Genomic DNA, 14,451 nt, shown 5'->3' on the forward strand with positions numbered 1-14,451 from the left:
CACCTCTATCAGGTCCCCTCTCAACCTTCACTGCTCCAAGGAAAACAACCCCAGCCTATCCAATCTTTTGTCATAGCTCAGACCCTCCAGCCCCTTATGCTGACTAATACACAAGCAGTGTGTTAACTTGTGACGATACTACAGCATAAAGGTACTAGTATATTAAACAAGCCTGGTTATAACATTAAGCTGGTGGCAGTATTTATGTCCACGTGTTTTACTGTTTTGTGAGAAGGCATTTATACAGTTATGATAAAGACTAACCCTCAGTATATCAGACATATTGTGAGCTGGATACAAATCTTTCTATCAAGAGTTTCACTTTACCTAAAATGAAACTGAATAATTTATACTTTTAATGTAAAAAAAAAATTATCTGAAGTGCTTTCATCAGTTTTCACAGTCCTGTAAAATTCTACACTCTTATCAAACGGACAGGGATTATAAATGGCCCTTTAATGTTTCACAGTAACGTTAAGAAAAATCAATATGCAAAGATTTATTGTAAATGACTGAAATATAACTAATCACTGGTAGTTACAACATTACCAAAACATTCAATTTCAGAATATTGTAAGTATTACCGGTATTTAATTTCCATCAAGTTCTCACCTGTTCATCCTTTTCTCTCCACTGCTCCCACTTCTCACCCTCTGCTACTGGTAGATTCTGGCTATTCAGGAATTGCTCTGACTGTAAAGATCCAGTATTCACACCAGGAGCAGCAACAGAACAGGATTTTGAAATATTTTTTCCAAAGGCTAGACTTCTTAGCTTTAAAAAGAAAAAGAACAAGAACAATTTAAAACATATATTTTTGTACCGGATCAAAGTCAAGATTGATTCTGAAGACAAGCCATTTGATGCTTCAATCATTTTGCAGTTGTTCTGGTTTGTCTTTCATTTAAGTGGCTTTATGAGAAGGGATCAAAGTCATATTTGAATGCTTTACAGTCGTTGGTTAAATTCAGGCCCATTGCAAATTGAAAAATTTGCACACAGTAATTACCACTTTTAAGGGGGGAGGGGGGAGAAGACTGAGAGGAGATGGAAAAAAGTCACAACACAATCAAATTCTTAATTTTAATTTAAAAACCATCCTTATTCACAATAAAATTATTTTTAGCCTGGGCTTAAGGCAATACATTTCAAAAACTCCCTCTTTGCTTTCAAAGTCAGGCAATTGTTGCAACAGAGGACACAGTGATCAAGAAATAGGATTTAGTTTTATTTGTTAACCCTGAAACTTCAGGGACCAGTTTATTTAATTTTAAGACATATCGGTAAGTGTGAACAGGGCTCATCAGTTCAACATATGGTCAATGAAGAGAAGGTCTGAAACTTGATTTCTACCTATACAAACAATATACATGATGCATGTTTAATATTAAGTTAAAACTGACCCCAATAAAAATCATTCCTATTTGTCTTAAATAAAATCTGCACTCTATAAATGACAAACTTCCCCAACACTTTCACACTTTGTTGATAATACCTCATTATAAATCATACTATCCTCCAACTTGAGACTTCCACTAGAGCTATCAAGATCCTAACCAATCAACGTTAAAAAGATTTTTCTCATATTGCACCTGGTTCTTTTGCCATAGACCTTAAATAAGCATCCTTTGGTTCCCAAACCTTCTGCCAACGGGAATAATTACTTGTTGTTTATTTTAACTAGATTTTTCAAGATTTTGAACAGCGCTATCAAATCTCCTCTCAACTTTCTCTAACGGTAACAATCCAGCTGCTCCAATCTATCCAGTAACTGAAGTCACTCATCCCAAAAAGCTTTTCTGCACCCTCTACAAAAGCCTTTTCATCCTTCCTAAAATGTGGTGCCCAGAATTGGTCACAATACTCCAGCTGAGGCTGAACCAATGTTTCACAAAGGGTCATCCTTGCTCTATGGTTCTATTTATAGAGCCCAGCGTTCCATATTCCTTTTCAAGCACTTTGTGAACCTACCCTGCCACATTAAACAATTTATGCACATCTATTCCCAGGTGTCTCTATTCATGCACCCCATTAGAATTATTGAATTTATATTGTCTCTTCCCATTCTTCCTACCAAGATATATCACATCACACTTCCGCATAGTTTTCATCTGCCATGTATCCGCCCATTCTACCAGCCTATGTCCTCTTGAAGTCTATCATCCTCCTCCTCACAGTTCACAATACTTTGAAATGTTGTGTCTTCTGCAAATTTTGAAATTGTGCCCTTTACAGCCAAGTCTAGGTTATTAACATAAATCAAGAAAAGCAGTGGTCTAGTTCCAGCCCCTGAGGTATCCCAGTGTATGTCTTCCTCCAGTTTGAAAAACAGCTGTTTATCACTGTTCTTTCCTGTCACTCAACCAGCTTTGTATCCATGCTTCCTTTTATTCCACAGCCTTCAACTTTGCTAACAACCTATTATGTGGCACATTATTAAATGCCTTTTAGAAGTTCATATATACCACATCAACCCTCTCTATTCGATCATCAAAAAAACTCAATCAAATGCAAACAAGGTTTGCCTTTAACAAGTCTATGCTGACCTTCCTTAATTAATTCACACATTTCCCAGTGACGAGTAATTTCATCCCAGGACTGCTGTTTTTAAAAGCTTTCATCCCATCAAGGTTAAACTGATTGGCCTGTAGCTGCTGGGCTTATCCTATGAAGAAAATGTGAACATCTTTATACTTTCTGTACTTTATATATTTTGTATGAGCCCCTAGTAGATGAAGGGTTAATTTTAGATCTGCGAGGAAACATTGTCCATGTGACTCGAATTAAATTGGAATCACTTGGAAACAGGGATTGCTGGTGTGAACTGATAACAAGAATAGAAAAAAAGGAAGTCGAGGCAAATTCCTGAACTATGTTATCAGTCGTGATCAAAGGACTTTGAGACTATAAATACATGGATCTAGGGGGTCAACAAGTCAGCAAATGGTCATACAGGAAACAGTTAATGATTGGCTGCTCAGGTGTGAAGGATATCTGGTTCGGGTTGTGACCACGATTGATGAGTTATTGCAAGAACTGACAGGTGAAATTACAAGATCAAAGCACAATGGCAACATCAGAACACAGGAAGAGGCTCTGGCTGGATGATAAAAAGCAGATTTGAAGAAGTGTGTTGCAGAGATTTCAGGAAGACATGGAGAGAGGAGAAGCGTCATGAGGCTGTATCAAGTTGTGCGTAGACCCTCGGTACGCAAACACCAAGTGTCACTACGTGCTGAGGTTCTACCTGTCCCCGGTGTTGCGAAAGATGGGTCTGGCCACGCTGCCGTGAATGCTCCAAGTAGTTGGACCGTGCCGTACCACCTATCCCTCGTGGAAAAATTTATGCATAGAAACACCTTTGACCACAAGTCCATCAGGCAGCGGTCGGCACGTAACGTCTTAGAGGCCCTGCAGGGAAAGGAGAGGGTGGATCCTGTGGGATGGTTCCCCGAGCAGACTGTCAAAATCATTTGGCAGAATGCCTCATCGCCAGAACTTTCCAACAAGCACCAAGACATAGCTTGGCTGGTGGTGAGAAAGGCCCTCCCTGTCAGATCCTTCCAACACGTCAGGAGTCGCACCCCCTCTGCACGTTGCCCTCGAGGTGGCTGTGGTGGGGACGAGACCGTTGTTCACCTCCTTGTGGATTGTGCCTTTGCAAAGAAGGTCTGGAGAGAGATGCAGTGGTTTCTGTCGAGGTTCATCCGAGCAGTTAGTATGCTGGCCATTACCAAGGAGAAGGTGCTAGGAAAACTGAAAGGTCTGAAGGTGGATAAATCACCTGGACCAGATGGATTACACCCCAGAGTTCTGAAGGAGATAGCTGAAGAGATAGTGGAGGCGTTATTGGTGATCTTTCAGGAATCACTCAAGTCAGGGAGGGTCCCAGAGGACTGGAAAATCGCTAATGTAACCCCCCTGTTTAAGAAGGGAGTGTGGCAAAAGACGGGAAATTACAGGCCGATTAGCCTGACCTCGGTCATTGGTAAGATTTTAGAGTCCATTATTAAGGATGAGATTTCAGAATACTTGGAAGTGCATGGTAAAATCGGGCAAAGTCAGCATGGTTTCATCAAGGGGAAGTCATGCCTGACAAATCTGTTAGAATTCTTTGGGGAGGTAATGAGTAGGTTAGACAAAGGAGAGCCAATGGATGTTATCTACTTGGACTTCCAGAAGGCCTTTGACAAGGTGCCGCACAGGAGGCTGCTCAGTAAGATAAGAGCCCATGGTGTTAGAGGCAAGGTACTAGAATGGATAGAAGATTGGCTGTCTGGCAGCAGGCAGAGAGTGGGGATAAAGGGGTCCTTCTCAGGATGGCGGCCGGTGACTAGTGGAGTTCCGCAGGGGTCAGTGTTGGGACCTCAACTTTTCACTTTATACATTAATGATCTAGATGAAGGAACTGAGGGCATCCTGGCTAAGTTTGCAGATGATACAAAGATAGGTGGAGGGACAGGTAGTGTTTTGGAGGCAGGGAGGCTGCAGAAGGATTTGGACAGGTTAGAAGAATGGGTAAAGAAGTGGCAGATGGAATACAATGTGGGGAAGTGTGAGGTCATGCACTTTGGTAGGAAGAATAGAGGCATAGACTATTTTCTAAATGGGGAGAGAATTCAGAAGTCTGGAGTGCAAAGAGACTTGGGAGTCCTAGTCCAGGATTCTCTTAAGGTTAACTTGTAGGTTGAGTTGGTAGTTAGGAAGGCAAATGCAATGTTGGCATTTATTTTGAGAGGACTAGAATATAAAAGCAGGGATGTGCTGCTGAGGCTTTATAAGGCTCTGGTCAGACCACATTTAGAATATTGTGAGCAATTTTGGGCCCTGTATCTCAGGAAGGATATGCTGGCCCTGGAGAGGGTCCAGAGGAGGTTCACGAGAATGATCCCAGGAATGAAAGGCTTAACATATGAGGAATGTTTGAGGACTCTGGGTCTATACTCGATGGAGTTTAGAAGGATGAAGGGGGGATCTGATTGAAACCTACAGAATACTGAAAGGCCTGGATAGAGTGGATGTGGGGAAGATGTTTCCATTAGTAGGAGAGACTAGGACCCGAGGGCACAGCCTCAGAGTAAAGAGAAGACCTTTTAGAACAGAGATGAGGAGAAACTTCTTTGGCCAGAGAGTGGTGAATCTATGGAATTCAATGCCACAGAAGGCTGTGGAGGCCAGGTCATTGAATGTATTTAAGACCGAGAAAGATAGGTTCTTGATTGGTAAGGGGATCAAAGGTTACGGGGAGAAGGCGGGAGAATGGGGTTGAGAAACTTATCAGCCATGATTGAATGGCGGAGCAGACTTGATGGGCCGAATGGCATAATTTCTGCTCCTATGTCTTATGGTCTTCTGTGACACAGGACACTCTGCTCTACGGGCTGTTCCCAGGGACACACACCGAGACAAACATCAACTGCAGCTGGAGGACCATCAACTCGGTGAAAGACGCTCTTTGGTCTGCCCGAAACTTGTTGGTCTTCTAGCGCAAAGAGTTGTCCCCACCGAGTGTTGCAGACTGGCACATTCCAAAGTCCAGGACTACGTGCTGAGGGACGCACTAAAGCTTGGGGCAGCCGGCGCAACGGGGAAAGGTCGCTGTCTAAGACCTTTCTGTCACAGTGCACCCAGGGACTGGGAACTGTTGAGAGCCCCTCAGGCTGTACAGCTCAAAATGAACGTATGCAGTGAATACTAAGTGTATTATAAATGTATTGAAGCACCTCAGAGTGCAACATGATGTATGTTGATAACTCCAATACCTTTGTCTGATTGTCTGCATTAACCATATTGAAATGATTGTAATATTCATTGATTGTATTGATGCACTTTGTGTTACATGTGTAAAAGTTGAATCTGATTGTACTTATGTGATGGTGATTTTGAAATATTTATTCATATTAAAAGTATATTTTTCAAAAAAAAAGTCATGAGCCGTCTGTAGCCACGAGAGTCAGGGGAAGCAAGAACCATCTAAACTAGGACACTGACTGCCTTCTTATATTAACTCTTAACTTTTGTTGCTTAATAAATTGTCACGATGCCACTGCATCAAGTGTCTTCTTGTTCAAAATGTATTGTCTGGCCTCTGAAACTCTTTCACCTAGCACCTTTTTTTGAATGAGGGTGTAACATTTACAATTCTCCACTCCTCTGGCATCACCCGCAGCCAAGGATGAATGGAAGGAGATGGCCACTGCCTCTGTAATTTCCGTCCTTATTTCTCAGTATCCTCAGATGCTTTTGATCCAGTCCAAGTGACTTATTAACTTTAAGCATAGCCAACCAATCTAATACCTCTTCACCATCAATTTTTAGCCCACCCAGTGTCTCAACTGTTTCAGCTTTCACTGTGACTTTGGCAGCATATTACTCCATGGTAAAGACATATACAAAATATATTATAAATGTATTGAAGCACCTCAGAGTGCAACATGATGTATGTTGATAACTCCAATACCATTGTCTGCATTGACAATATTGAAATGATTGTAATATTCATTGGTTGTAGTGATGCACCTTGTGATACATGTGACAAAAATGTTTTTATTTTTTTTTGAAAAATACATTTTTAATATGAATAAACATTTCAAAATCACCATCACATAAGTACAATCAGATTCAACTTTTACACATGTATCACAAGGTGCATCAATACAACCAATGAATATTACTATCATTTCAATATGGTCAATGCAGACAATCAGACAATGGTATTGGAGTTATCAACATACATCATGTTGCACTCTGAGGTGCTTCAATACATTTATAATACACTTAGTATTCACTGCATACATTCATTTTGAGCTGTACAGCCCGAGGGGCTCCAAATAAAAAGGTGTGGCTATGGGTACCCGCATGGGCCCCAGCTATGCCAGTCTCTTTATGGGGTATGTGGAACATTCCTTGTTCCAGTCCTACTCCGGCCCCCTCCCACAACTCTTTCTCCGGTACATCAATGGTTACTTCGGTGCTGCTTCATGCTCTCGTCTGGACCTGGAAAAATTTATTAATTTTGCTTCCAATTTCCACCCCTCCATCATTTTCACATGGTCCAACGCTTTCCTTTCCTTCCTTGACCTCTCTGTCTCAATTTCTGGTGATAGACTATCCACCAATATCCATTACAAGCCTACCGACTCTTACAGCTACCTCGACCACAGCTCCTCACACCCCGCTTCCTGTAAGGACTCCATCCCATTCTCTCAGTTCCTTCGCCTCCGTCGCATCTGTTCTGATGATGCCACTTTCAAAAACAGTTCCTCTGACATATCTTCCTTCTTCCTTAACCGAGGTTTTCCACCCACGGTGGTTGACAGGGCCCTCAACTGTGTCCGGCCCATCTCCCGCGCATCCGCCCTCACACCTTCTTCTCCCTCCAAGAAACATGATAGGGTTCCCCTTGTCCTCACTTATCACCCCACCAGCCTCCGCATTCAAAGGATCATCCTCCGCCATTTCCACCAAATCCAGCATGTTGCCACCACCAAACACAACTTCCCTTCACCCCCCCCCCAGCGGCACTCCGCAGGGATCGTTCCCTCCGGGACACCTTGGTCCACTCCTCCATCATCCCCTACACCTCAACCCCCTCCCACAGCACCTTCCCATGCAACCGCAGAAGATGCAACACCTGCCCCTTTACTTCCCCTCTTCTCACCGTCCAAGGGCCCAAACACTCATTTCAAGTGAAGCAGCATTTCACTTGCACTTCCCTCAACTTAGTCTACTACATTTGTTGCTCCCAATGCTGTTTCCTCTACATTGGAGATACCAAACGCAGAACACCTTCGGTCTGTCCGCAAGCATTACCCAGACCTCCCTGTCACTTGCCATTTCAACACTCCACCCTGCTCTCATGCCCACATGTCCGTCCTTCGCTTGCTGCATTGTTCCAGTGAAGCTCAACGCAAACTGGAGGAACAGCACCTCATCTTCCGACTAAACACTTTACAGCCTTCCGGACCGAATATTGAGTGCAACAATTTTAGATCATGAACTCTCTCCTCCATCCCCACCCACTTTCCGATTTTCCCCCCTCCTTTTTGTTTTTTTTCACTAATTTATATAGATCTTTCTTTTCCCACCTATTTCCATTATTTTAAAATGTATTTCCATCCATTGTTTTATCTCTACCTTTTAGCCTTTTTCGATTCCTTCATCCCACCCCACCCCACCCCCACCAGGGTTATCTGTACTGTGCTCATCCTGCTTTCTACCCTTAATTAGCACATTCCTTTAGATAATATCACTACCTTCAACACCTCTTTGCCCTTTTGTCTGTGACATCTTTTGGTTATCTTCACCTATCACTGGCCCTCTATCCAGCTCCTCTTGTCCCACCCCCCCCAAACCAGCTTATATTTCACCCCTTTTCTATTTTTCCTTAGTTCTGTTGAAGAGTCATGCGAACTCGAAACGTTAACTGTGCTCCTCTCCACAGATGCTGCCTGACCTGCTGAGTTTTTCCAGGTATTTTTGTTTTTGTTATACAAAGTATTTATTTAGTATCTCAGCCACACCTCTGCCTCCATGCATAAATCCCCTTTTGGTTCCTAAAAGGCCCCACTCCTCCTCTTATCACCCTTTTACCATTATATGCCTATAAAATGTTAATTGTATGTTAATTATATTATCAAGGTTAAGGATACACAGGTGAAGGAGACTGATTGATTAAGTACCTTAAGCACATATAAAAAACGGCTCAGTCTTGGGAATTGTATTTTTATTTGATTAACTAAATTTCCTTTTAAAGTTTGATTTTTGTTACGGTGTCACCCTTCCATTAGCTTATTTTATTGATTATTGTTTTCTTAAAGAAGGGCTGCTGGGACACTGGGTACTAGTTACTGAGGAGGCAGCATATGGAATGCTGCATTCTGTAAATACATCTAGTGCTAAAAAAAAGCCCTGTATCTGGTTTCCTACTTCACCATCTGGTTTTGGAATGAGTTAACACTGAAGACTTTTAGATTCCCTTTAATGATAGCTACCAGTCTCTGCTCATACTCTCTTTGCTTTGCATATTTATATTATATTTAGCCTGGTTCTCACTTGTATTGTCTCCCCGACACCTGCTTCATCTTACTTCTTTCATCACACAGGGAGTTCTTGATTTGTTCATCTTACCTTTCTGCCTTGTTGAAATGTATTTCGACTTGGCAACCAATCTATATCCTCTTTAAAGGCAGATCATTGTTCCATTAGTTATTTGCCTGCCAAATTTTGATGCCAGTTTAAGTGGGCTTGGTCCATACTCACCCCATTGAAATTGGCCCTTCCCCAATTAGTTATTTTTTCCTCTCGATTGCTCCTTGCCCTTTTCACAGCAAAGCTGAATCTTATGATATTTTGATCACTGTCACCTAAATGTTCTCCTACTGACACTTGATCCACTTAACCCACCTCACTCACTAGAATCAGATTCAGCAATGCCTCCTTCCATGGTGGACTGGAAACATACTGTGCTAGAATATTATCTTGAACACACTTTAGAAACTCTTCCTCTCTAACCTTTAATTATCCTAAGTGTTCTTATAGTGTAAAATCCTCCATTATAACTACACTACAGTTTTTGAACCTCTCGGTAATTTCCTTGCAATCTGTTCTTCTACATCTTTCCCACTAGTTGGGTGGCCTATAGAACACACCCAATAGAGCAATGGCACCTGTTACGAGCAGCTGAGGAGGAGTTGAACAGTCCCCCCTCTTACCTTCTCCTTGTTTGACCTCAACAGGTTTTTTGTTTGAAAAGGATATACTTGCCAATTCAGTGAATACTTAACTGTTTACGCTCTCTGATCATAGAAGAACAACCAACAAGATATAAGCAAAAAACTGCGGATGCTGGAAATCCAAAACAAAAAAAAAATAAAAATACCTGGAAAAACTCAGCAGGTCTGACAGCATCTGCGGAGAGGAACACAGTTAACGTTTCGAGTCCGTATGGCTCTTCAACAGAACTAAGGAACAATAGAAGAGAGGTGAAATATAAGCTGGTTTAAGGGGGGGTGGGACAGGTAGAGCTGGATAGAGGGCCAGTGATAGGTGGAGATAGTCAAAAGATGCCATAGACAAAAGGCCAAAGAGGTGTTGACGGTGGTGATATTAGCTAAGAAATGTGCTAATAGGTGACATTAAGGGTAGAAAGCAGGACGAGCAAGGTACAGATAGCCCTAGTGGGGGTGGGGGGGAAGGATTGAAATAGGCTAAAAGGTAGAGATAAAACAATGGATGGAAATACATTTAAAAATAATGGAAATAGGTGGGAAAAGAAAATATATAAATTATTGGAAAAAAGGGGGATCGGAAAGGGGGTGGGGATGGAGGAGAGAGTTCATGATCAAAAGTTGTTGAACTCAATATTAAGTCCAGAAGGCTATAAAGTGTTTAGTCGGAAGATGAGGTGCTGTTCCTCCAGTTTGGGTTGAGCATCACTGGAACATTGCAGCAGGCCAAGGACTGACATGTGGGCATGAGAGCAGGGTGGTGTGTTGAAATGGCAAGCAACAAGGAGGTCTGGGTCATGCTTGAGGACAGACCGAAGGTCTTCCGCAAAGCGGTCACCCAGTCTGTGTTTGGTCTCTCCAATGTAGAGGAAACCGCATTGGGAGCAGCGAATGCAGTAGACTAAATTGAGGGAAGTGCAAGTGAAATGCTGCTTCACTTGAAAGGAGTGTTTGGGCCCTTGGACGGTGAGGAGGGGGGAAGTAAAGGGGCAGGTGTTGCACCTTCTGTGGTTGCATGGGAAACTGCCGTGGGAGGGGGTTGAGGTGTAGGGGGTGATGAAAGAATGGACCAGGGTGTCCCGGAGGGAACAATCCCTGCGGAATGCCGCCGGAGGGGTGAAAGGAAGATGTGTTTGGTGGTGGCATCATGCTGGAGTTGGTGGAAATGGCGGAGGATGATCCTTTGAATGCGGAGGCTGGTGGGGTGATAAGTGAGGACAAGGGGGGCCCTATCATGTTTCTGGGAGGAAGAGGAAGGTGTGAGGGCGGATGCGCGGGAGATGGGCCGGACTCGGTTGAGGGCCCTGTCAACCACCGTGGGTGGAAAACCTCGGTTAAGGAAGAAGGAAGATATGTCAGAGGAACTGTTTTTGAAAGTGGCAACATCAGAACAGATGCGACGGAGGCGAAGGAACTGAGAGAATGGGATGGAGTCCTTACAGGAAGCGGGATGTGAGGAGCTGTAGTCAAGGTAGCTGTGGGAGTCGGTAGGCTTGTAATGAATATTGGATGACAGTCTATCACCAGAAATTGAGACAGAGAGGTCAAGGAAGGGAAGGGAAGTGTCAGTGATGGATCACGTGAAAATGATGGAGGGGTGGAAATTGGAAGCAAAATTAATAAATTTTTCCAGGTCCAGACGAGAGCATGAAGCAGCACCGAAGTAACCATCGATGTACTGGAGAAAGAGTTGTGGGATGGGGCCAGAGTAGGACTGGAACAAGGAATGTTCCACATACCCCATAAAGAGACAGGCATAACTGGGGCCCATGCGGGTACCCATGGCCACACCTTTTATTTGGAGGAAGTGAGAGGAGTTTAAGGAGAAACTGTTCAATGAGAGAACAAGTTCAGCCAGACGGAGGAGAGCAGTGGTGGATGGGATTGGGGAAACCAACAAGATATGTTGAGTTTAACAAAGAAAGAAGTTAGCTTTATTATATTTAAAATGATTTAAGTAAAACACACACACCCCACCCCGCCCCCCCCATACACACACATTGGGGAAGGAGAGGTTAGCTAAATTAAAGTCCATAAAAGTTCAAAGGAATTCAGTCTGTAGTGTAGTGACTCAGCTGACTTCAGGCTGAATCCGGTGGTCTTGCTGCTTTCACTCAGTCTTCAGCTTTCAGTATCGATGGGGTTTAAAACTGGATATGGATGATCTATCACACAAACAAAAACAGAAGCTCTGAAGAAGTCATTCTCTCCACAGATGCTGTTAGACCTGCTGAGTTTTTCCAGCATTTTCTGTTTTTGTTTCAGATTTCCAGCATCTGCAGTATTTTGCTTTTATATATAAAGGATAATCTCTCCAACCACAGCTGTGGAGTTGAGCTACTTCTTTAAAATCACTGTGTGCTGCACATAGAGAGTCGTAATAGCAGACAGGGCCCACAAGCACGTGAGAGTGGAAGGATCTCAGCTTCTTGGCTACTTGTCCTCAGTTCTGCTGAGAAACAATGTGCTTAAAGCATACAAAGGGTTGGCTGCCAGACCTGCTGAGTTTTTCCAGGTATTTTTGTTTTTGTTTTGGCTTGTCACGGGACCAGCCTCTTCAACTGACCAATAATTCAAACATGGTTGTGTATTCCAATTGTAACTTGATTAGGTCAGGTCTGAGAATTCCCCCTCTTAACCAGGGTCCCATTGTTCAAGTGATTAGGTTTAATGGTTTGCCTCTCCAGTTGAATATCTGGACATTGTGTTAATGGAATAGGAAATATGGTTCTTTCATATTCCTCTGTTTGTTGTGTTTTTGCAGACATACCATCTCCATCTCAATGGGGTTGGAATGTGCATTGTACAGTAATGTAAATTAAGTAACTATCTTAGCTGTGAGGTCAAGTCACTTTAATTTGTGCTTATAACTTACTATTTCTTAGTCTAGTGTGTGATGTGTATATTTTTTATGTATATATTCTGTGTAGATAAGGAAAGCTGTGTGTGTGTCCAGGGTTAATCAAAGGAGAGGTTTTTGGAGTCAAATTGTCTGGGGAGTCTAAGAGATGAAAGAGTAAAGGTGTTATCTCTTTGCATTTGTAATGAGGCCTTATGGTGGGTTTTAATTTGCAAGTAAACAGAGCTAGATTTGAAATTTACATTTGGGGTTACTGAAATTGATATGTAGCTATTGCATTTCAAAACAGGCTCAAAAGTATCAAGGAACATTTGCATCTTACAGAGAGTAAACAGGGCAGACTTTTAAATTTTATTGATTAACAATAGAGGCAACATAAGAGCATAAAAGGTTTTAATATTTGGGGAACCTAAGTTTAAAAGGATTTGTGAAGACAATGAAGAACAAAGATGAAAGGGGGAAAAAGTATTTATGAGAAAAGATTTTCAGCTGGAGTGAGTTTCTGGAGGGGATGTCTCACTGAAGGCCAGCCCCTTTGTTTTTGGCTGTGAAAGATTTTTTTGGCTGTGAAAGATTTTTTAACTGAAGAAAGCAACTCAAGTTTTAGGCCAGGAGAATATCTGTCATGTGAATCTGCCTTTGGCAAACTACATCAACGTGTTTTGGTTCTGGGAAGTCATGGATTGTACTTCTCGTTGCAGTGAAAGGCAATTTCTTGATTTGGGTAATATTTCCTGGATTTTACAGTTAAGAACTATAAGAGCTGTTGTCAAAAAGAGAGTCTCATTGGGGTTATTTTGTAAGATCTTTTCTGTGTATCTTTTATCTTGTGTGTTTACATTTCATCTTTTCTTTTAATAAACATTTTTTAATTCTTTGAATTTTAAAAGATATCCCTGAAGTTTTGTGCTTTTGAGTCCAGTAGCTATCCTTTCTCATTTCTACACTAAAAAAAAATTACAATCAGTTGAGCCAGATTTCAATCTGAGATCTGGCTTGCTCAGCATTACCTTCAGTTGTGGTCACAACAAGTGCCATCTGTCTCTCCCACTTCTTTGTGCACTTTGCTTTTCCTCTCTAATGCGACCTCTTGTTTCCCATCCCCATCAAGTTAGTTTAAAGCCTTCCCAATGGCACTGGCAAATTATCCTGCTTGGAAATTAGTCCTGCCTCTGTTCAGGTACAACCCGTCCGGCATGTACATGCTCCACTTCCACCAGGAGCAGTCCCAGTGTCCCAGGAATCTAACGGCTCCCTCCTGCACCTCATCTCAAGTCACACATTCATCTGTACTATCCTCCTAGTTCTATATTCATTAGCGCGTGGAACAGGGAGTAATCCAGAGATTATTACCTTTGAGGTACTTCTAACCAATTTCTTCCCTAGCTCCTAAATTCTGTCTGCAGAATCTCCTTCTTTCTATCTATGTCATTGATACCGATATGGACCATGATCACTGGCTGTTCACCCTTCACCCCTCAAAAGATCTCTGCAGCCACTCAGTGACATCCTGGGCCCTGGTATCAGGGAGGCAACATAGCACCCTGGATTTATGTCTGTGGCCACAGAAACACCTGTCTGTTCCCCTATAGAATTCCCTATCACTTTTGCTTTCCCAATGTGCAGATATAAGTTTAACATTGTGTATATCTATCAAGAGTATCTTAGAGTAAATTTCATGTTAATCTTACAACAGAAGCTCATTGCCAGATTTCAAATCAGTGGACAGCAAATGCTGTGAGGCACGTTAACCTCAAGCCCACAATCTCAGCAAGTGAAATTCTACATCAGGGGCACAAATTTATAAAATTGATCTAACGTTTGCATTTCTTTCTTGCAGGCTTTACATGAAAGTACTATGCC

At 42.4% G+C, this 14,451-nt stretch overlaps 1 protein-coding gene across 2 annotated transcripts in view; it reads right to left on the bottom strand.

Annotated features, from left to right (window-relative positions):
* The window catches only part of gkap1 (G kinase anchoring protein 1), a 50,260-nt gene that overhangs the window by 24,282 nt on the left and 11,527 nt on the right, over positions 1–14,451 (bottom strand). For both annotated transcript variants that reach the window (XM_078567885.1, XM_078567893.1), the window contains exon 2: positions 613–774. In XM_078567885.1, coding sequence (XP_078424011.1) covers positions 613–774 — 162 coding nt within the window. The remainder of the gene's footprint in view (positions 1–612; positions 775–14,451) is intronic.

Source organism: Cetorhinus maximus, chromosome 2 (assembly GCF_964194155.1).
Source record: "Cetorhinus maximus chromosome 2, sCetMax3.hap1.1, whole genome shotgun sequence".
NCBI lineage: Eukaryota > Metazoa > Chordata > Chondrichthyes > Lamniformes > Cetorhinidae > Cetorhinus > Cetorhinus maximus.